This window comes from Lygodium microphyllum, chromosome 19 (genome assembly GCF_053477565.2).
Source record: "Lygodium microphyllum isolate KBCC chromosome 19, Lygodium_microphyllum_v1.1.10, whole genome shotgun sequence".
Classification (NCBI taxonomy): domain Eukaryota; kingdom Viridiplantae; phylum Streptophyta; class Polypodiopsida; order Schizaeales; family Lygodiaceae; genus Lygodium; species Lygodium microphyllum.
The window spans coordinates 74,167,521-74,192,081 of record NC_141153.1 but is presented as its reverse complement, the minus strand read 5'-3'; the positions used below and the strand labels follow the sequence as shown (position 1 = coordinate 74,192,081).

The window sequence follows — 24,561 nt, the reverse complement described above, 5'->3', positions numbered from 1 at the left end:
CAGCCTATATCATATCTCTGGCATCAGAGATGCTAGAACTGGTTGGGAGGAACTTGATAGGATCTTTGGTACCCAAGCAAAGAATTCAAAGGTAAAATTACTCAAGTCGTGGTCGAGGACTCAACACCAACAACAACAAGGATCGGATTATATGTCATGACTCATTATTGTGGTAAGATTGGCCATACAACCAGTGAATGTTTCCACAATAAAAGAGCACAACAGATGCAGAATGATTACCACTAGAGCCAGTGCATGAATGAAGAAGAAGAAAAATATGCTTCCGCTACCATCAACAACTCTAACAGATTGTTCTAAAGAATTTTCATTGTATCTTTCATATGTTTTTTCCATAGTGGATCTCTATTTTCCCCTTAGGGGATTTGCTTTGTAAAACAAAACCCTTGCCAAAGATGTAAAGTTTTAAGCTTTAACTTGACTAGGCTACCTAGAAGTCCGTAAGTTTGTGGAGCTGCAAAGACCAGCCACCCTGCAAGCTGCAACAGAAGGTGCAAGATTGTACGATGAAGTGGAAGCTAGATTAGCGATGAATACAGGAAGAGGAGTCCTACCTCCTCTGATGCCAGGAATGATGTATCCACCAAATGCAGTTCCTGGGACTGTTTCCTATCCCTACCAACAGATGCCCCCGGTATCATAGTACAATGCACCAAATCCACAGTGGCCACAATCCATGCCTCAAATGATGGTTCAACCACAACAACAATGGTCCCAACCAATTTCCTCCATGACAAATCAGCAGCAACAGTGGAACCCTACCAACTGGAGCCAACAGCCAACAGTTCAAACAGGAGCTCTGAATCAGAACCAGAACAGATACGAGCTAGTCTCCCGGGCCATGTTATCATGTAGGGGGGGCAAAAGCCAGCAAGTGTAGGGACTCATCATTTGGAGGGGGTGTTGAGAAAATAGACAAATAATGTATGCTCCAGAAAGAGATGTTTTTAATCCATATGCACAGCAAGGAGAGTGGAACAACCCAACTTCTATAAAGTATTATACTTGATTATTACTTTCATATGATGAATACAATATGATGATACTTTCCTTCTTTAGTTAGTGTCATTGTCATTGTCAGTCCAATATAAAAGATTGTCTTTATGAGTCAAAGCTTCCATCTTAGAACCTAATTCACTTGTGTAACAGTTGTCTACTCATTATCCATGTCAACATGAATTTAGTCTTCATCTTCCAACCTCCATAGCTCCTGCCATGCTCTAGATCCCACAAGATAAACTTTTATTCATGAACTCTAAAAAAGATGATGAGTATAAAAGATTAATTCAAACACCTGTAAGTTCTTTTCCTTCTTTTCCTTAGGTTTTTCCTTCTCAAGGTCATTTTAAAGTAGATAAACCATCTTCATTTTCATTCAATGCATTTAATGAACAAAAGAAACCAAAATCATTTCCAACAACTGCATCAACCAATCCATTTAATCTCCTAGCCATCCCACCCTCTATTTCTGTTACACCTTTCTTTCTGTTCCATTAAGTGCACATCACATGTCATCATACACCACACCAAGGGATCCTTTGTCCTTAGGTATAGCCTTTAGAACCTCGTCTTTTCCTTAGTCGAATGGTGTATCTCTAATGGAGGCTCGTCCTTCCATTCACACACTTTCAGGATTTTCATGGCCTGGGAATGCCACCCAGTGAGTGGGCCTTTTGGTCATTTTGCCATACCCTAGTTGATACTTCCACAAGGCTCACGTGGTCTTGATGTCTCTACCTCCACAAGCACCCTATGGCAACATTTATGTTCCAATGCCTCCACATCAATCAACACCTATGGGACACTCCCAACCTATTTTTGCCTACCCACCTCCTCCTCCTTATCCCCCTCCACCACCTCCTCTGCATCCATCTCATCCCACATATCAAACAACTCATGGTTTTTCTTCCTTATTAGTCAAAAATGCCATTATTGATAAGCGTTGTTTTAACAAGTCAAATTTTACTACTTAGTCCAATTTGATGAGACAGGTTCTTGACTTCCACAACCTATGGGATATTGCACAAAGGTTAGAACCCCAACTTGATCCCACACTTGTTTCATATGAGGTTATCCGCTCCTGGAAGGCTAGGAATGTCTCCATTATTATTGAGTTGATGCAGGGCTTATTGCCCGAGTTTCATTCTGAGCTTCGACATTTTGATTTAGTATCAAAGTCTTGGGTACACTTGATTGACCACTATGCGACTTAGAATAGGACCCGATGCATAAATCTGGACCATGAGCTTCAGAACTTTAAAATCATTGACGAGAATGACTTGAGAGTCAAGTTGGCCGAGTATCGGTAACTTCTCACCAAGTTCTCTACTGCGGGGGCTCCTAAGTCCTTGGACCATTAGGCCACATTGTTCTTTAACAAGTTGCTACAAAAATACTTCCATTTTTTACAACACCAAAATCCAAGACTTAGACCCCCGCTCCTCAATCGGGCAACCCCTAATAGGAGAGATAGGGTGGTGGCCCTTAGCATAGATAGTGGTGAGGCTAAACCCACGCTACCACTAGTCAACCATTGTAGTCTAGATTGAACACAAGAAGGCATGTCAGATTGGTTTGTAGTTTTGGATTTAGACATTATGTATATTATACTTTGTATCTTCAACCACATCATTAAGATAACTATGATTGTAAAAGAGCACTTAGACAAGTGAATGATTTCTCTATGAAAGCATTGTCTAAGTGGCACCGTTGCATTGCATTTTGTATGAGTATGATTACACTTGTATTGTCTCTTGCATAAATCAAGTGCATTAGCATTTTGTTCTTGTGAACATGCATTTGTGCGCATTTATCCCTTTTTAGTCTTTTGGAGTAGTTGACTCTAGATCCACCATATTCGTTGAATTCTGAGGCAAGTCTCCCTTGCTTGCTTAGCTTGCTTTTTGCACTTCTTTTTTGCCTCTCCACATACCTAGCATAGATGCTTTCCATAGATAGCCTCTTTTCTTTGTCATCGACACCTAGCAATGGTTGGGATAGGTTGGTTTGTTTTGTGAAGGTCTTGGGGCTGACCATCCCTATCATCCTTTGATGAACTGTTACTCAATCGACTTTTTTTTTTTTGAAAACACACTTTATACTAAATCTTTTGAAAAACCAAAACAAATGCCTTTATAAAAGAAAACATTAGCTTTCATTAAACAACCCCAAAACTCAAGTTAATTAATGAATTTAAACCTTTCTTTTAAATTGGGAGTGGTTTGAGAGAGTTTCAATATCCCACATGTAAACCCTAATTTGGAAGGCCCAAATTTTCTATAGTTGTCTCCAATTGGTGATGATTGCATCCCCAGGCTATGTTTATTTCCACGAGGCTGCATTTTGGTCATCACAGCTGTTGCCATCATTCTTCCTTGCATTTTTCTCATCCTAGTGTTCTCTTCTATTTGTCACCCATCTCTTGGAGGCTGCGTTTTGCAGTTTTCTCTCTCCTCACTGCTCCATCTACAAACTACCACATGTCTGGCATCTATTGCTGTGTTTTTTGCTGCCAGACATCTTTGGAGGCTGCCTTGATGTGTTTTGGGATCCATCAGAGTACGACACACTCTCCAGCTCATTACCTTTGCCTCGGTCCTCAAGACATGAGAGTTTGGGGTACAATATTCATTCATTGCATAGTGTGTTCACTGCATAAGCATTTGTATTATACAGATTTATTCATTTCAGACTCTTCACTTTGTTCATTGTCTTTGAGTTACCCTAATCTTAACAATGTTCTGTTCATATGAGGATACACATGGTACTCGTGCTTATCTCATTTCTGGTCAACTCTTGAATAGGATTGCCATGCCATCTCCGGTCAACTCTTGAATAGGATTGCCATGCCAGAATTTTCAAAGATATAGTGGACCAACGGGCATTGCCACAAATGGGAGCTCAAAGCAAGCATCATTGCTTCATATATTTGGACTACAGATGTAGCCATGCCATAGACACACTCCAAGATTTCGACAAAGATTGTCCATGCCCTCCAAGAGAGGTGGGAGAGTTATATGACCGAAAGAGATGGGAGAGGATACAAGGTGGTTTAGAGAATATAAGGAGAGAGGCTTTTGTCAAGACCTGGGATTCTGACACTTTCTTTCACTGTCAGTCACACATAGTTTGGCACTATAGGCCTCCTGATTGGTTATTCACTCAGGTCATGTAATAGACTTTCACTTGATTGTATAGTTTTTTTTTGAGAGTCCCTTACATGGTTATTTTTGTACTTAGCCTTCGGATACTTCATCCCAAGGGGATTTATGACCAGAATTTTCTTCTCTGAGGAAACGATGATTGTATTGATGATAAACTTGTCACAGTTACTGAGTTTGCAGTAGATACCAAAAATCAAATTTAAGTAATCTCACCAGAAACTAACCTGGAATGCTACGTCTTCACCACTTTTATCACCCATAAAAGCATAGGTTTTGACAGGAGTTCGCCCAGGGGGCAGTTCTGTTATCTGTATTTATTGACATACATTACAGTCACACCATTTGCATCACAGATTCATTAAGTTTGACATCAATATTGGCACATTGTTGAAATATGTGGATGACAGGAGGCTGACAAACCTGACTTAAAGACATGTCCCCATGCACAGCATATGCAAGGGTACGAGGAATAGGAGTGGCTGACATGGCAAGCACATGTGGTATGCTTCTGTTTAAAGTGATAGAAGATGTATTATCTTCGTCTTCACCTGACAAAATGTGGTCTTTCAAAGATTCACCAGATCTTAGGGTTGTTCCCTGCCAGGAATTTCCAGTTCTATGAGTAGACTGTGTTACTATGTAGATAGAGTACTGCAGGTTGTTGTTTTATGGTGAGCCAACATGATCAAGTTTAAACCATTATCAACCAAAGTATCAAAAAGACTGGAAGTATTAAATTACCTTGTTTTGGAGCCGAATCCTTTGTTCCACCCCAAAACGATGCTGTTCATCAATGATCGCTAGACCAAGCGAAGAAAACTTCACACGATCTGATATCAGACTATGAGTCCCAACTACCAATTTTATCTCCCCTGATTCTAGACCCTGTTGAATTAAATAATCCCCAAAAACTCACAAAGCTGGCACCTTGCCTATAGACGTTCTTATTTACAAACTTGTAAGAAATCTACAACAAACAGTATGACCTTCAATATCATAGAAACAACAGTAATACCTGTCTAACAGCCCGAGCCTTGCTGGGTGGTACAGAGCTTGTGAGCAATGCTGCTGGGGGTCGGTCCTTTTCATCTAAATGTTCTAAAAATTTGTTCAGCCGCTCATACTGCTGCCTTGCAAGAAACTCTGTAGGCCCCATTAATGCTCCCTAAAAACTTCAAATAAAATATCAGAGACATAACCGGAACATGAAAAGAGGGAAAGTTGGTGTGCATAAAAGCATTTGGATACTAAATCGTATGTTGAATGTGTGAAATGCCAGATAGTAAAGCCAACAAGGATGTAATACTAGCAGGCTGTGACACTAATGGCATGTTGATATTTAAGGCTAGGTATGAAATCCTCTGATCAAATACTATTCTTTTATACAAACAGTGGAACCTCTTGACAAAGATAAAAACAAGTCCAAGTACACAAAAGACGATTGCAGAGAAAAAACCTATAATAACCTCACACTAGGACAATTAGGGCAGAAAAGTGGCACTTTACCACATCTCCAAAGGGCTGGCAAAAACAGACAAAATACACAGGAATTCCTTCCAGAGGCCTAGGGAAATAACATGCAATCCCGCTTTGGGAAAATAGCCTAAAATTTGCGAAATGAACCACAACCAACAATAAGCTGATAAACCTTACCAAAAATGATTCAGGACATGGCCAATCCCACAAGGCAGACTTGAAGGTGGGTTTTCTAGCTCTGCTCCGCACTATCTTATGGACAAGTAGTGTGGTGTCAAGCAATGGGATCGAAGTCTGGACGAGCACCTGCTCCTACATCAACCTAAGACTCTATCCAGATATGTTGCAGAAACTAACATTCATGGAATACCAGGGGATTCTGATCTCTGGAAATCAAAATGTACAATTGTTCATCATTGGCTGCAAGCAATCTATCAATTTTGCAACAGATCAAGACCTTGCAGTTAACTAATCTTTGCCTTGCTTTCATCGAGTTGCACACACTATACAAAGAAATCACAATTGAGACCACATCAATTACTTTAGCACATGCTTCTTTAACAATCCAAATAAAATAACTGGGAAAAAAAAAACAGATTATAAAAACACATACTCTCAAAGAAACTGAGAGAACATAACTGATTTACCTGAAATCCAGCACTGATAACTTCCAAAAGAGCCAAGAATGCAACGATAGTCTTTCCACAGCCCACATCACCCTACATAAGATATGTTTACAAACACTTATTTCTCGCCAAAGATTTGAGGATTCAACTCAGACAGAACAGTCAGCAAGTCTCTGGACCTACAGGAATTACCTGTAAAAGGCGATGCATAGGTACAGGCTTTTGCAAGTCATGTATAATTTCTGATGCAGCTTGCATTTGGGACTCCGTAAGCCTGTAGGGAAGATGATCCAGCATTTTCAGTGTCAAAGGACCCCATTTTTCTACTCCCAGAGTACCCAATTCAGCTTGATTGGTTGCTAGGCTGATGTTGCCTTCTGTACAGTATTTAGCTGCTGACTGTTGTCTTTGCAAAAGAAGGCCTAACTGCATGCATGAGATTACTATAAAGATACAAAGAACAATTATTAACCATGTTAATACTCTTATCTATTCACATAATCAAATAAAAGGCAATGCCCCCGACAACATGCAAACAAGATTTTAGTTGACTGAAGAAGGTTGGCACAATTACATGACAAACTCCTGGCCGTTTAGAGGGGTTTTAGAGGAGCTTTGGTTACATCACGAGAACTAGTTCCTATGGTGATACCTAGTATGGGTGAAATGTGACAAAAGTGTGTAATAGTACCCTATAGGATCCTCTCCACACCAATTGTGCAGCCTCATATGACCATAGGCAATGGTTTGGTATCTCCACATGCTGCTTTAAGCAACACTAGCAAAACCCCATTCTATTGCATCTCAACCAACCAGCTACCAACTGCCAGATCCCCATGTGACATTAGTACCCCATTGGTGTCATTAGAAAGTCCATTCGAAGGGGTCCATGATGCTCTCCTCTACCCTATGTGTTACATCCTTGGACATACACGAGGTAGAAGATTCCTATTTGTGGGACTCAAGGCCCTATTGTGCACATCATTGTGTGATCACCACTCTTGGACACCTTAGTACATTGGGATGGTAGGCCCTATTGTGTGCATCACTATGTGATCACCACTCTTGGACACCTTTGTACATTGGGATGGTGTGGGCTAGTGGTATGGATCCCCAGCTCCTCGGGAGGCAGTTGTGACCTAGTTGTTGCTAGTTTCTTGGTTGGAGGGTGGACCCATTTGGCCATCTGGCTGGAAGGTGAATCTGATGTCCATTCCTGTTATGTTCTTTGATGTGGATATGACAACACATGGTGGGTGCAAGAAAAAGTATGTTACTTGTTTGGTAATAGTGTTGGGGATAGCATTAGGCTGATGTTTTTGCACTAACTTCTTTGGTGATGCTAAGGATTAGGGCCGAGGGAGCTACCACTCCAAGGTCGTGGTAGACCATCCTTGGCAAAGTAAAGTGCTAAGGGTGAGTTCACACCCGAGTACCTATAAAAGTAATGTTGGCCCTTTATTCCCAACAACCTCTCACTTGAAGGCAGTGTGCCTGAAGGTCGAGAAAAAAAATCAACCAAGTCTAAGTATATACAAAGCTGAAATACATATATTATCAAACTCCCATAATCTATCCACAATGAGCAAACTGCTCTACTGGAAGTCCTTTCATGAGAAGATATGTATGATTATTCTGTATGTATCTTGACAAGCTCAATGCTTTTGCTCTCAAGCACATCCTTGATAAAGTGATACTTCACTTGTATGTGCTTCGTCTTTGTATGAAAGATGGGATTCTGTGCTAGCATGCTAGCACTCTAACTATCACATTGGAGGATAAGAGTCTCAGTAAATGCCAAGCTCTCCCATCATATGTGAAAGCCATAAAGCCTCCTTGCATGCCTCAATGGCAGCCACATATTCTACCTTTGTAGTAGACAATGCAACACACTTCTATAGCTCGGAGATCCAAGAAATTGCTCCCCCTATAAAGATGAATACATACCTTGAAGTAGACTTCCTACAATCAACATGACTAGCATAGTCTGCATCTGTAAAGCCAACGATAGATGCTTTCTCCTTTCCAAAGAAAATGCGCATATCCTTTGTGCCCTTAAGATATCTCATGATACCTTCCATTGCTTTCCAAGGCTTTCTACCACGATGTGCCACGTATTTGCTAATTACTTCCACCGCAAATGCTATGTCAGGACGTGTAGCAACCATAGCATTACATTAAGCTACCCACAACTAAAACATATGGGATCTTAGCCATTTTAGCCTTTCCATCATCAGATGTAGGGCTATCCTTTGCACTAAGTTTCACATGTGGAGGTAATGCTACACCAATTACTTTCCCCCCTCCATATTGAAACGCTGCAAAATCTTGGATACATACTTCTGCTGTGATAGATAAAGAAGACCTTTCTATCTGTCCTTGAGTATATGCATGCCAAGAATACGATTGGCTTCTCCAAGATCCTTCATATCAAAGCTACTATGTAGGTTTTGCTTCAATGTGTCTAACACATGAACATCCCTACCACCAATCAGCATGTCATCCACATACAAAATATGTATAATACGGCTGCCATCTGCCGCCTTCTTGATGTACAAACAGTGATCCACTTGACTTCTTTGAAAACCTTGAGATTGCACGAATGTATCCAACTTATGATACCATCCACGTGGTGCCTGTTTCAACTTATACAAGCTTTTGTTGACTTTACATACTATATTTTCTTGCCCTTTAGCCACAAAACCTTTTGGTTGTTGCATATATATGTCATCGTGTGGATCACCATGTAAGAAAGTAGTCTTTACATCCATCTGTATGAGTTCCATATCCTCACATGCAACCAAGCTCAATATGGTTCATAAAGTAGTCATTTTGACTACAGAAGAAAATATCTCATCAAAGTCAATCCCATGTTCTTGCTTGTATGCTTTGCAACGAGTAGATTGTGGCCCATAAAACTCCATAGAGGATAGTTGGGGCCATCTGACTTGTCCTCCTGAGTGAGGACTCCCAAAATGTTGTTCTAATCTCAAGTTTCATGATTTGACATTGCTGCAACTTATGCACAAATTGAGCAACCAAAAGCTTCCAAGCTGAAGTGTGAAGTGTAATCAACTGAGACCAAAATCCCAACACGGGACACTAAAGCAAGTGCAAAACTGTCAAAACTCTCTCTTCTTGAAAAACATGCCCAAACTGCATAAACAGCACTCAATCTCCAATTTATAGCAATTCAATGCTGTACAACTGCATATGCTTCAGTATGTGTGCCCAACATTAAATGCAGCAGCTTAATGTTGAAAAGCCCCAAAATTTCACTGCAATTTCTAGATTTACAAAGTTTTCTCTGCCCAATGTTACCCAAACAGCAAGACAATGCTGTTGTAGCACCTATATCCAGTGCTTTGGGATGCGTGCCACACAAAAGGCCCAAATCTCAGTGAAGAAATTCTAATAAATTTCAGAGATTTTATACTTACAGCCTGAAAATTTGATGGAATGCCACCTCAGGATGCATGTCTACAACGACTGGAAACTTCAGAGCGCCTTGGGATGCATGCCGGATGCAGGGATCACAGAAACCCCAAATTTTTTGCATGAGTCTTAAGGAAATTGCACAATATTGGCACTTCAGGTGATGAAACGTGTGTGAGACTCTGATTAAGGCAAAAGCCCCAAATTTTTGACAGGAAATTCGATTGTTGGAGGTGGCTGTAGGAACTTCACAGTTCAGACCTGATGACAGAGGCATTGGAGGCGCACAAGTGGTAGTAGAATAGTAGTGGGCACTGAAGGGCAGAGAGACAAGCAGGTAGTGGGTGCAAAACTGGCAAGCGGCAGTGCTGTGGGCTGAGTTAGTTGACAGCAGCTGGAGCTGCATTGGGTGGCAGCACTGTGGCAGACACAGCAAGCACAAGGCAGTACAACCTGGTGGGGTAGCTGGCAACATTGGTGGAGCTTGCTGCAGCGCTAGTCAAAGCACTGGTGGGTGATGCAGGATAGAGCACCTGGTGGGAAGCATGCAACTGACGGCATTGGAGTTGGTGGGGTTACTGCAGGGTGGTGCTGGGTGGTGGTGGCCTGCTGAGACAGCAGCTGGCGGACCAGGCGTATCTTTAGCAACTCCTCCATGGGCTGACAAGCTGAGCTGACAATGGTAGGACCTCGACAACACAACACCGATTGACAGTGGCTGTTCGGGATCCATGCAATGAGTACCTCTTTGATACCAAATGTTGAAAACTTGATCAGCTACAGAGGAGAGAGAAATGAGAGTGAGAGTAGCTACTGGAGTAGACAGTGTGAAGTGAAATGATTGATTATACTTGCTGAACTCAAAGTGATAGAATGAAGGTACAACCTTAGGTCTAAGAAAGACCAAAACCTCTAACTCAACTAAAGCTAGCTAACTCTAGAACTAACTCTAAATGTGGTGACACAACTTATTGACTTAGTTTGTTCACACTACAAACCAACTGACAAAATCAAGATTAAATATTGATATCCATGTTAAAATCAAGATTAAAAACAGAAAATATTGATTTGTATCCGAGGAACAAGATCTTCTCAACTGTTGAAGACGGTTTGCCATGGCCTCAAATGGCACCTCCCTATGGCTTGATTGTGAGCACCACCAAAGAAGCTAGTGTAACAACATCACCCTGACACCATCTCAACACATGTACTGATAAGAAATGCACCTTATCATAATCACCGCTTGCAATACGTCAATTGCGTGTATGCCCCTCTCGCTAGTAGCAATGAAGCATCCCCCAAGATCCAATGTGCACATTGAGACATGACACAAGTCATATCCACAACGAAGTACAATAAAGGAACGGACATCAAACTTGTCTCCTAGCCATAGTGTGTCCCATAACACTGATGCATACCATCCCAACGTGCAGATGTGTCGACCTATAGGCCGAGAGTCCAAGGGTAGCGATCGCAATAATGTGTACCATAGGGCTTTAAGTCACATAAAAAGGACCCGCATTCGCACTAGGGCACTTTATGATCACTGTGAACAATGCTACTATTGATATCCAAGGATGTAAGAATAGGCTTGATGAAGGGCACTACAAAGTGAGGGATTGGAGAGTAAGGTATAGCCACAAAAACGGAGAAGTTGAGGAGACATACAAGAAGGAAAGGGCAAATCGGAGAGGAGGATCGCCTGCGCAGTGGGGGGGGGTAGTTTGTTGGGGTTGTGGGTGGGGGTTATGTGGTTGATGCATTGGGTAGGATGGGAAGGGATGGCTGCACAGGAACTGATCATTGGAAAGCCTCCAAGCCTTCTTGCAATCTTGCATCAAGAAGAGTTATATATCTTCTCTTTGAGATCCATAGTATGCAATCACTTCTACTTCCATATGAGACATTGGAACAATTTGGTTTGATAAGCAAGGGCTGTGATGAAAGTCTCTCTAATCACATTGCACGTATTCTCCTCTTCTTGGTAACCCTTCTAACACCAAAATGCAAGGCTGATGGTTACGCAATGTTTGTGAGAGGCCGAGAGGATTGAAGCTCAGTTGAGAGTGCAGTAGACAGTGTGGAGACTGAAGCACGACACCCAATGCAATAGATTCAAAGAGTATAAAATGAAAGTACAAAGTACAACCCTTAAACCTTAGGGTTGTAAGGGGTGTTCACAACCGAACATGATATAGTGCCTATAAATGTGTAACATAGGCACGCACGAAAAAAGAGAATAAGTCTGGGAGAAAAGACATCTTGTACAAAGAGTAAAAAGTGCCCCAATGTCCTACTGATCACCAACACTCCTCTGTGAGCGTAGGCGTGAGTGAAACCCAACAAACCCCCCTGGAGTAAAGAGTGTATATCAAACAAATCACTGTCATCATGCAATGACAGCTTCAGTCCAGGTTCCATTGGTGTATATACGGGCTTGCAATCCTGTAAGCCAAACCTCTCAAGGAGTTTACCAATGTATCTTGACTGTGATGAACCAATGTCTTTAGCATCATGTATGAACTGAATGCCCAAGTAATAATGCAAAGACCCCAAGTCTGACATCTCAAAAGTTTGCTGTAAATTTTGTTTAAATGCTGAAATCTCATCAACATGTGTCCTTATAAGCAAAATGTCATCAACGTATAGACAAATGATCACCATGGATCCCCCCGCTTTACATACGTAAAGGGTAGACTCAGATGAGCTGTTTATAAACCCTTGGCTGAGTAAAAAAGCATCAATCTTTGCATATCAAGCTCTAGGAGCTTGTTTCAAGCCATATAAAGCCTTTTTTAGCTTGCAAACCAAGTGTTGGGATCCCTCAACTGCAAAACCAATGGATTGTTGTACATATACTTCTTTATGAAGTTCCCCATGTAAAAATATAGTTTTAATATCCAACTGTAGCACAGTCCATCCAAAGTGGACAGCCAAAGCAACCATAGACCTGATGGTAGTCATGCGAGAGGTAGGAGCAAATGTCTTCCCATAGTCAATGCCTTTCTTCTGTGCATAGCCCTTAGCTACAAGCCTTGCCTTATATCTGTCAATGGATCCATCTGCATTCCTTTTTAGCTTATAGACTCATTTTGTTCCAATGGTTTTCTTCCCAATGGGCAAAGACACTAAATCCCAAGTTTGATTCTTAATGATAGAATCAAATTCAGCTTGCATTGCTGCCATCCAATGCACACTATGTTGTGCATTCTCAAAACATTCAAGCTCCTCATCATCAATTGTACTTGCTCCCATAACAAACTCCATGGCATGTGCAATATTATGCATACGAGCTTGCCTTCTAGTACGACCAGCCATGGGTGCATCCAAATGACTATCTTTCATAGTCTGTAAATACCATCTAGGCATTTGTCTTGCCTCCTAACAGTGCACAAGCTCTTGCTGAATTTCAGATTCAGCACTTTGCTGAATATTCAGATCAGCCAATGGATGATCTTCTACATTTTCCAATGGAGCAGCTGGCTGAACATTAAGTTCACTTGCTGAAACTCCAGCTGAATCACCAAATGAAATGGGCAATATCCCTTCAAATACATCACGGGCAGCCTGATATATGTCAAAACCGGTAAGTGATAATTCTGATTTTTCATCAAAGAGTATATCCCTACTGACAAATACCTTTTTAGAGATAGGATCATAGAGTCTGTAGCGTTTGCTCTGACTACTATATCCCACAAAAATGCATTTGACAGCCTTGTTATCCAACTTTTTTCTGAGTACCTGGGGAATGTGTGCATATGCAAGACACCCAAAGGTACGAAGGTGTCCAACAGAAGGTTTCCGACAGTTCCAAGCCTCAAAAGGCTACTTTGATGGGGCATCTGTTCAAAACATAGCAAGCACACATAATGAATTCCATCCAAAAACTGTGTGGCAAGCTCTTTGCTTTCAGCATACATCTGGTGATTCTTCCTCTTTGCAACTCCATTCTGCTGTGAAGTCAAGACCAAAGTCATGTGTTCCTTATCTCTCACTATGCATCTGTCATCATCAAAGGTGACATGCAATCCACAATCCACATCGTGCTAAAGAAGAAATAGAAAACAAATTCTTCTTTATACCTGGCACAAACAAAGCATCTTATAGGCGGAGAATAGAGCCATCAATGGCTGTGATCACAATCTCCTCAATGCCTCTAACAAGGTATGATGCATTGTTGGCACATTGTACAGACTTGCCAACCGGAGCTGCACAAACAGAGCAAATAAATCTCTGCAAGATGTGATGTGCCTAGATGCACCATCATAAAAAAACCAAGTGCCTGTATCCTCAGTAGAGCTAAATGCTCTATCAGCCCAATAAGAGTTATAACTGCATATGTAAAAGCAATAGTCCTTGTTTGCAACAAAGGACGCTGACTTAGTAGCAATGGAAGGAGCATCAGAAACAGATATCCCTGACTTCTTTTTCTTCTCCTTGGCGATGCGGTTTCTACACACAGTAATGTAGTGGCCTGGCTTCTTGCAATAATGGCATTTGCTCTTCTTGGCTTGCGTGCCCCCTTGTTTTTTATTACCCTGTGAAGTGCCTGAAGTCCCAGAGCTCTGCGGAGCATTCTTTGCTTGGTTGCCTTTGCCCTTCTGTCTTGCCATAAAAGCCTGCTCAGAGGCTATGACATCCACACCACTGTTTTTTCTTGTTTGCTCCTTCTCTAGAAGCAAACTAACTAACTGAAGAAAAGTAATAGATTGTGGAGAAATCCTCATGGTGAGGTTTAGGGACATATGAAAGGCCAAGTACGAAGGAGGTAATGAGTTCAATGTGGTAGATATCAACTATGCATCTGAGTAGTACTCATCGACATTCATAAGCTGCTCAACGCAAGTCTTGAATTTTATTCAAGTGATCCTGCATAGAATCACTCTCATCCATCTTCAGTGTCTTTTCTTTAAGAAAGAGACACGGGTCTCATTCTTACCAGCAAACATCTGCTCCAAAGTTAGCCAAGCTTCTGGTGAAGAAGCTGCAGACCGAACGTGAGGGATGATAGACCGTTGAACTGTCAATGCAATCAGTGTGACAAAGCCTGTGCATCCGGTGTATCCCATGCTTTTTGAGCTGTTGATCTTTGGGGAAGTGACTGAAGTGGAGTAGGCTGAACAGGCTGAGGTGCCCATTGTCCATGTCTTCCCGGAGAAGTAGCAAGAGCCACAACTCCAGGTCTAACTTCTTCTCTGTTTACATAGTCCCAAAGATTTTTCGCAATCAGCACATTCTTCAGCATGAAGGACCAAAGTGAGTAGTTGTCACCATCCAATCTGTGCTCCTTGGATACATAGGCAAATACATCCCCTCCCTGATTTGCCATGATGATCAATGCCAAAAGAAGTAAAAGAGCAATGTCCAAGCTGGAACAACCTGGAAATCTCAAAAATTTCCAGAAATTATAGCAAATACACTCTGTCAAAATTGTCTGTAATGCACGCAGTCCAAGGTGTATTCAATGCTCAACAACACTGTATAAGCAAAAGCCCCAAATCTTCTTGCCCCAAAATTGTCAAAAAACAGTCTATTTCAAACTGAGACTGTAGTGCATTTGCCAATCTCTGAATTTACAACAAAAACCCCAAAATTTCTCAAAATCTCTGCTTGAAATGTGTCCTAGACACTTGCAAATGCAGAGATGTACTGCCCAAGCACAATCCTTTCCTGCAAATAAGATTTGAAATAAAAATTGATAAAAATTCTCACTTGTACCCTAAGTTGATAGTCGGGAGCTATCACAGCTATACCGATGGCAAGCAGGGCTGGTCTGCAGGCGAGGTGAGCTGCTGCGGCATTGTGCAGATCAAGGGCAGGGTGTCACACACCAGGCGTTGTAGACCAGGGCAGGGGTTGCTGAGGGCACAGGCGTTGGAGTAGAGCAGCACCACAGGGGCATTGGGAGATAGGTGGGCGGGCTGGTTGAGGTAGCGCAGGAGGCAAGCGGGCAGGTGCAGGACAATCAGGTGGGCTCCCAGGCGGACAGGCGGCGCAGGACAGTGCTGCACAGGCAGACAACAGGCACAGGGGTGTCACCGCCAGGCAGCGCTGCTGCAGGGAGGAGCTGCTATGGCACTGTTTGGAGCTGCAGACCTTTGACAGGTATGAGCTGGGATCTGACTGTTCCACCTGAAAGGCTGAGCTGAGCTGAGCTGTAATCTGTGAAGGGACTGAGCTGTACTCAGCTCTGATACCAAATGTGAGAGGCTGAGAAGATTGAAGCTCAGCTGAGAGTGCAATAGACAGTGTGGACAGTGAAGCACGACACCCAATGCAATAGACTCAAAGAGTGTAAAATGAAAGTACAAAGTACAACGCTTAAACCTTAGGGTTGTAAGGGGTGTTCAGACCCGAACATGATAAGTGCCTGTAAATGTGTAACATAGGCACATACGAAAAAAGAGAACAAGTTTGGGGGGAAAAACCTCTCATACTGAGAGTAAAAAGTGCCCAGTGTCCTACTGATCACTGACACTCCTCTGTGAGCGTAGGTGTGAGTGAAACCCAACAGTGTTCACATCAGACACCTACTGTTACCTCCTCCCTTGTGCTTCTGCTGGTAAGGTAAGGTCTGCTGATGTCCCTACTCCACTTTCACTGGCTGTGTTCACTGTTGCAGCTTGGCTCGGGTACCATGACAAATTTAAAGTGCCCAGCTCAGTATAAACTTGCACACAAGAATAGCTGGTAACAAGCAGGTGAGATGATAGTTCATGAATTCTCACACTTGCTCTATACACAGTGTTAGGATGCAATACATGAAATCTGAGAGCAGGCCAATTTGCAGGTTGCCACTGTAACCGACTGATAACTACACATGTATTCTTTTTCCATGTCACACAATGCATATCTCATCACACTGCCTTACCCTTCTTAAGCATGCAATGGGCTTGGTACAATATGGGCATGGGTCCTGCTGTTTTCAAAATCATACAAGCACATAGCCCATGCTAATCTTTTCCTAACGTTCGTGCTTCCTGCCTAAGTGATGAAAAGAGTTCTCATTCACTGAAAAGTACACAGTTTGTGTGCTATATGGTAAGTGAAAACCTGTGCTAACTTTATAGGTGTATATTAGAGAAAAAGGAGGACCAAACCTGTAAGTAGAAAAACTCATCGAAAACCAATCGCTGTCGGGCTTCCTCAGCAACTTCAAGTGTTGGGGGACAATGGATTCCTATATAGGCCTGTGGATTCAGTAAAGATGATATTAAATACATAACTATGCTATCTGACAAACAAAAACAAGAATGTGTAACTGTGAACACAAATCAGAAAAACAACAAATGAAGCATATATAAAGTTCTACATCAGTACTAATTTCAGAACATTGCAACTCACACATCCAATCAGGCTAAATTTCTGAATTTGTTTATCAAGTTGATTGGAGATTTTCTCCTCAAATGGCAGGCTTTAACATATAGCCTCAATTCCTATTGAATCATCATTTAATTTATGAGAACATTTGGATAAAAACAGTTAAGAGTGTTTATCAAAATCCTGTAAGATATTACTTTTGTTTTGTTTAACGGAATCGCTGTTAATATGCAATTTCCTCTAAATTCTCCATAGATCACCTTGCACTTTCTGGTGACAAATCCTTCTAAAAGTGCACAGAGCCTCATAGATCACCTTGCACTTTCTGGTGACAAACACTTCTAAAAGTGCACAGGGTCTCATCCTTACCTGAACAGGCCAAGTTAGACCCTGTAATTTATTTGAATGCCTTTGCCTGAAGCACAAGTTGAAGCAGAGGTGATGCAGCCTTAGAATACATGAACCTGAACCTATGGTGCAACTGGATGCAATTGCAATTGCATATAAATACATGTCTATTGGTCTTTAACAGCAGATCCTAAGCTGAAACATGATGAATTTTATCTTGGATGATAAAAGCGTTGGTTGCAATTTTCTTTTCTGTACCCTTTTCCTTCTTTTCATCTGACCTGTCCCTTCCTTCTTTTATTCTTTCAGTGCTTTTCATGTGAAAGCAGTAAGTTTAGATGTAAGACTGTTATACCCAATCATGTAGCCATATCAAATCAGATCTCCTGTAATCTACAATTGCCACACTGCATCTAGCACTAATGTGAAAGAATTATGGTACATCTAAGGCCCTAGTTTAAATCCAAAAAACAACTTTCAGCAAAAGTACACCTCCCTTTGCAACAAGTAACTGCATCAGAGACGACTGAGCACACCTTTCCAGGGTAATCCAGTCACAAGCCACAAATCAAACAATGCACGCCCATAACAGGAAAGCAGGCTGTCCTTATTGGATTTCTTTTCGAAGAATTGAAGTGCCAAGCAGAGTGTACTTGAGATAGAGACAACATAATCTGTTGATAGCTGAAAGACACTGCAACAAAACACATAATTGCAAAAATGAAACGGATTGCTATAAACGTACTCCACAAAGCTCCATCAGTCCATTCTGTAGCCTAAACTTCTCAGGAATAGGATCAATATCTACTGGCAAATTTGGAAGGACCCTGTTCGCCAAGACAAAACAAGAACAACTAAGTTTTGGGCATGACTTTTAGGCACTAAAACTCAAGGCTGAGATAAAGTTACAAGAACTCTCAAACAGCAGATGGTGATACTACTGCAACACTAAGCTTCAATCCATCTAAAGGCTTTCCTTGCATTTACACTGCATAGTTTAATCAAATGAAGCACAAAGCCAAAATCACGTATTTAAAGTAGCCTAATGGAGACTGTTACAGCCAATCCATAAAAGTAGCCACTGCAATATTTCTCAGTTGTCCATCACCCAATTTGTCTGAAATATAGATTTAGGTTGAGTCAGTTTCAAGATACAAGCTTACTTGACTCACTTTTGTATGCAAAGTTCTATAATTTTCCCATCCAAGCCCAGCCTTGTAGGATAGACTGGATAAACTCTCTCCTTCCCAGATTGAAGTCCTTTTTCACTATCACCATCAACCAGCTCAATGTTGTACTCCTTCATTTCAAAGTGATTTTTCACATCCATTGCTTTCACCTGTTCAAACAGCATAATTTTACAAGTAGGCTCAATGCAAGGACTAGAAAAGAACAATATGTCTCAACATCTTTTACCTAATGATCACTAGCTTATCAGACACTGTTTTGCAACCAAGTAACTCAATTCTGCATGTTTAGGGCAGGGCAGTGGGCATGTACTCTTTCAAAAGCAGAACTTGTATCCCTATTATCACAGTGATTTCAACTGTGAATATAGAGAGAGCACTTATTCCACAATAGTCAAGACACTAGAAGACCACACTGACTCTCACCCACTGAGCCCCTTCAAGGAAGTTTGTTCCTTCTAACAAAGTACATCGTGACCAGTGTCCTACTAGCATAATATTGCAAACGAATAGAAACAGTCTAGACTGCTCTAGTGACCAAATGCAAGAAATCACCAATTTTTGAGGGTTTAAAGCTATCTTCTCATCAAAAGCTTTACTGGAAATCTCATTGCACCAAAAAAATTTAAAATGTATGATGAAACACATACTCTGTGGACACACCCTCGAGTGCCCATGTGTGCAGAGACGCGACTTTTTTCCCCCTAGAAAAGAACCAGTGTAAAAGGTAGGAGGCAAGGCTGAGGAGGGGGCAGCCTAAGCCTCCAAGGTGCACAAAAGACACTAGTGGTCAGTACAAGCCATTGTTGTCAATGCTATTTAAACGGAGGAGTCAGAATAGTTAGGATCAAAACAAAGACATCCATCTGCAAGACATGTGGCTAGGTGTGGGTCAATGTACCATTCCTATTGCAGTGTGCCAATATTCTAATCCTCCATGTGGAACATTCTGAAAACTCTGTGTGGTCCAAATCCTCTCGCTGCAGGCATCCATCTTCCTCAATTAAAATAGTGCATGTCCTGTCTCTGCTACTCACAATGACAGCAAGAAGGACATCCCCTCCGGAGAAGAGACCAAACCAGGTCTGAGAAGTGCTCGTTCCTTTCCTCCAGTCAGGAACTCCCTCTGTCACAGCCTCGATCATAGCCCTGCCCTCACTGAGACCCTGTATTCTCTGCCTCTGAATCTTGGCATGTATAAGTTTAAAATATTTAGGTGGCAACTTGTTCATGAACAAAGAGACCGGATCATCATGCGCTTTGGTGGGCCAATGGAGGCAAATTCAGCAAGTAGAGGTCACTGCTCGACCAACTTGGCAGTCCAGTCATCCTCTCAGTGATTTTAAACTCTTGGAGTTAGTGATTGATATTCATTCATTGGTTACAATTGTGAGCCACATAGCAGGTGATTAGATTTGCCCAATGGTGAAATACAAGTTCGAAATGTTAAAGTTGGGAATGAGACTTACGCATAAGACCCTCCATTAGCTCAACAATGGCTATGGGATTTCTGCTCTTCCAAGAGTGAACTGCCTCATAAGAGGACTACTACGGGTCATGCTGGGCTTCCAACCCCTAAAAGAGAACCCACAAGCTCAAGGCATGGCACATCAAATTTGACAAGATAGTAAAGCTAGATCCATTGAAAAAAGTCTTATATCACTGAATGCATTCTTTGCAGATGCAAATGTGTGGAAGGTGTGTGAGGAGTTGAATAAGTGGCTTGCATGGACAGATAGATGGTTGACTAGGCATTACATGCAGCACCGAAGTGCTTGACATGGTGACTCTAGGTGTTTGGCCCAAAGGAGGTGACTGACCAATGTGTCGTGCATGTGCTGAGAGTGTTGGATGGCACACTAGGTATTAACATGTTGGCAAATAGCATGGCCACCTGTCACATGGAAGGAATGGGAGGGGCTCAATACAAGCAGATAGAATACCCTTGCATGTAGCTTCCCATTGATGCTTGGTTACAAAGTGGAATTCCCACCACTGTTGCTCCAAGACCAACCAACTATAGCACAGAAATTTGACTTACGGGATACATGCCTAATGCCGTGGTATTTCCGATGCACTGAATTGGGGAGTGGATGAGTTGCTGAATGCAAATGAACCAAAAGGATTTCAGATAATAGGCAGGATTTGTGATTTTGATTGAATGAAGATGAAGCACCAAAAGCAAATTCATTGGAATAAGCATTTTATGTAGAGGTATCTCTTGATCTTTTGCTTCTATAATCACCTCTTCTTGTGTTTACATATTGGTATGCATTTGGATCTTCATCATAACTCAAGCCCATTATGTGTGTTTTAGGAGAAGGAATGAAGATCTTTAGATCTTAGAGCATCCTTGTTTTGATCTACAAAATTTGGAGCAAGAATGTATGAATGATAATAAAGATGATACAATCGAGGGGCCTTGAGCCTTGAATAAGAGGGAAAGTAGCCACTACACAAGGTAAAGGCCTTGTGAAGATGTGAATCCTTGAAAGAGCTCATGATCTTGGAATCGGCCTTTAAAATTCATACAAGGGCCAAGGAATCCACAACCACACCACCAATATTGCTATCATCCCTTGAAAGGAGGAGAGGGCTCGAGGGAACCAACAAAGGAGGTCATGGGGGATGTGTAGAAACCTCTAGAAGAGATGATACCTAATGGGTGAGACAATGAAGCGATGCCGAGGATGACCCTGCACAAAAGAAGGAGAAGGCAATCGATAAAGCCCACACTTTTGACAACCTATCTAGAGAATGGCTTCAGAGATAGCATTGTCTACACAAACGGCATGCTTCGTGAAGATAAACCAAGATTAGTAAGTCCATACACTCAAAGGAGATAGATGCCCAAACGTTCCGTCCAAATCCGGAACATTGAGGGCTTCCATGTTTATTGCTTGCAAATGCACTCTATGGTGCTAAACAAGCTCCTATAGCTTGGCATTTGTGGATTGATATCAAACTCAAAGATGGATGGTTAGGTCTAATTGGCATGGTGCCCACACCACTAATAGGCACTAATGACATATCACTTATAAAATAGAATCCTCTATGAGCATAAATTGTGGAACCAATCACACCTATAAGTCATGTGACCCAAAGCATTGCTATCTACAAGCTAGGGCCTCTCACAAGACAAGTAAGCTAAGGGAGAGTCTCCACTTGATAGATGTGAAGGAAGATGAACTTGATTACATTGAGGAGCAAAACTGTGGAGTAAAGAGGTAGGATCCTTGGCTCCATCCTTTGCAATAGGATGAAAGTAAGGACATTTCCTCCAACACTTCTTCTCAAGATGCTAGGTCTTTCTACAATGACAACACTTTGAAAAATATTTTTCCGTTATTCTTCTTCTTTTGTTCTTTCCCTAATGATGTGTAAACGACTAAGCTAAAATGTCTCAAACATGATAGGTAAGGACGCTAGTGCAGAAGACATAATGCTTCTGGGATAATAGGTATGACAACAGAGTCATGACCATGCCATCTTAGGCAACCTACTTCCAAGGGGTACAAGCTCACCCTGTATCTCCTCCATCTTGGTGATGTGATCTTTCATGGTAGAGGATCAAGGATAGAGGGTTCTCATAGCTTCATCTTGCGGATTATCCTATTAGCAAAGGTCTTGACCTCATAGAGTGAAGACAATCAAGTCCAAACCTCATAGCCATTGTGAATGTGTCGTATACAAACAAGAACTTAATCATTGAAGCTCATGAAAAGAAAGGACCGAGCTTGAGAGTTGAACCCATCCCACAAGACTATCAAATTTATTGTAGAACCAATGTGTGGGTCCACAATGGTATAGAAAATATGAACGGTAATGAAGTTCCGAACATCAAATGTATTGACAATGCACTTGATCTTGCAAGGCCAAATTGGGGAGTACATGGATATAGACTAGGGATGCCGGTCATCCCCAAAATAGAGGATGTGGAAGGTGAAGCTGAAAAGGAAAGAGAAAGGGATGGGGAATGGGATCAATGAAACCAGTCTTTCTTCCGTGGATGGGTGGTAATTCCTTGATTACAACTTAATTACAGCAGCAACATTTATTACAAAACTGAGAAATGCAAATTAACTCACAATCTTGGACAATGGACACCCTGTTGGCCCAAAACTAATGCCCCTTTCGATATTCCTTTAACTTAATTGAAGAAGAAGAAGATGTACAATGGGATTTTCCCAATCCCTTTCAGTATTCCAACTTCCCTCACTATCCAAAATGACTAGCAGGTTTTCACTTTGATTTTGATTCGGGCAGTCAATTGGCCATCACCCGCTTTGATAGAGATGAAAAATGCCCCAAATTCATTGATTTGCTGGTCCATCCACTTGAATTTGACTAAATATAGCTTCAGCCCTATTGAACCCAAGTCTTGGAGCTTCTAATATCTAGCATGATTCTCAAGGCTGCTGCTAAACCCTAATTTCTATTGTAGATTAGGGTTTACAGCAAAGAAATTTGAAATTTCTTAGTCTCTAGTGATCTCAATGATATATACAATCTTCGGAGTGAGGCTATAGATTGGCTGCAAGATGAGAGAGAATGCTGAGGAGAGAGAAAATTCAGTTTTATTCACGAAGAATTGAAGAAAATCAATCATTTACTGCTGCTGCCCCATCTCAACAGCCTGTAGATGCTGTCACATATTGTTGATTGGTTTTCTTCTATCCCTCGTCATCTCAGAAGGTCCTCCAATGGCTGTAGATCATACTAATGGCATCTTCTCCCCCTCTCTTGCAGACTGAATGCACTATAATGCCTCCCTCCAACCTCTAAAGACGTTTTTTAGTCTTGCATGGACATTTTTCACAAGTGGCAGCCTTCCCAAATGGTTTTTCCAGCATTATCCATAATTAAATATTAATTTTCAGTCTTTAGATACTGAAAATTAATCTAATAATTATTTCAGTATCCAAAAAAAAAACGTGACTGGTCAATAAATAAATTGGCTAGACAACTTTCATTCCCGAGTGTCTCTGCACCATCTTTGACCATCAGATTGGCGTTAGGTACCATTAAACGACACTTCTCTAGTGTCACCAACTGACACTTACGACCAAATGAATAACCTAGGCCAACAACTGGCACCAAATACCATCAAGTATCTATGCAACATAACTTATAGCAACTTTTGTCTTCGACATCTCGTGATTTCCTCGGGTCTCAAGCTCGTAAATTTAATCTAACCCCAGTTACACCTCACATGTGCAACATTTACTTAACCATGTGATTAAAAATTAATCCACATGTTAAGTGAGGTTTCAAAAATATATGTCCTCATGGCAACCCTTCCCTTAAAGTCTTTGCAATTGTCCTTGATTGCACAATTAAATGCATCAAAAGCAAAATAGTTGACTCGCATTTCCACAAAGCATCATAGTTAACACAACGTTATGCACTGCTGTTCAACCATTCCATATGCCCAATACATGTTGAACATTACCAATCAACATAACATAACATAAAACTCACAAAGATTTTGCCAGATTATCATGTGACATGTCTATTTCTCATGAGCTTAACTCATTTGGCAAAACCAAACCATAGCATAGCATAATCCAAGCATAAAACATGGCTAAAACATCAATGGCATCATAACATATGCCGCTGTCCACAAAACCAGATGAATACCACTGAATATTAATGATCACACGCTGAAAACCAACACTTGTTAATCAGTCCCCGATGATCATTAATCAATGCAAATGTACAATTTTAGAGCTACATCATGCCTATATTACCATACATGGGATTAGTTCCACTTGTATTACCCAGATACATTGGCTATTGTGAGCCATGCATTGGCTGCTGCATACCATAGGGATTTGAGCCATACATTCTTGTATGCAGTGCCTGTCCAACCATAGCATGAAAAATGGTACTACCACCAAAGTATCCTTGCTGTCCCATGCTTGCATGTGCACAATTACCTCGCTGCCCATGTTTCCATGGATTGGCACTACCAAGTTGGCCATGCAT

At 41.5% G+C, this 24,561-nt stretch overlaps 1 protein-coding gene across 6 annotated transcripts in view; it reads right to left on the bottom strand.

Annotated features, from left to right (window-relative positions):
• Positions 1–24,561, bottom strand: part of LOC148020040 (DEAD/DEAH box RNA helicase family protein) — a 142,621-nt gene that overhangs the window by 5,747 nt on the left and 112,313 nt on the right. For 4 of the 6 annotated variants that reach the window (XR_015694922.1, XM_087700309.1, XM_087700310.1 and 1 more), the window contains exons 10-18: positions 18,559–18,725; positions 18,132–18,213; positions 16,819–16,908; positions 6,476–6,709; positions 6,305–6,376; positions 5,197–5,346; positions 4,923–5,066; positions 4,602–4,778; positions 4,406–4,489 (exon numbers count right to left, since the gene is read on the bottom strand). Coding sequence is in view for 5 of the 6 variants with exons in the window: in XM_087700309.1 (XP_087556435.1) it covers positions 4,406–4,489; positions 4,602–4,778; positions 4,923–5,066; positions 5,197–5,346; positions 6,305–6,376; positions 6,476–6,709; positions 16,819–16,908; positions 18,132–18,213; positions 18,559–18,725 (1,200 nt within the window). In the remaining variant the exon portion in view is untranslated. Of the gene's footprint in view, positions 1–4,394; positions 4,490–4,601; positions 4,779–4,922; positions 5,067–5,196; positions 5,347–6,304; positions 6,377–6,475; positions 6,710–16,818; positions 16,909–18,131; positions 18,214–18,558; positions 18,726–24,561 lie in introns of all 6 variants that reach the window. The other 2 variants (XM_087700313.1, XM_087700312.1) reach the window with 2 other exon arrangements.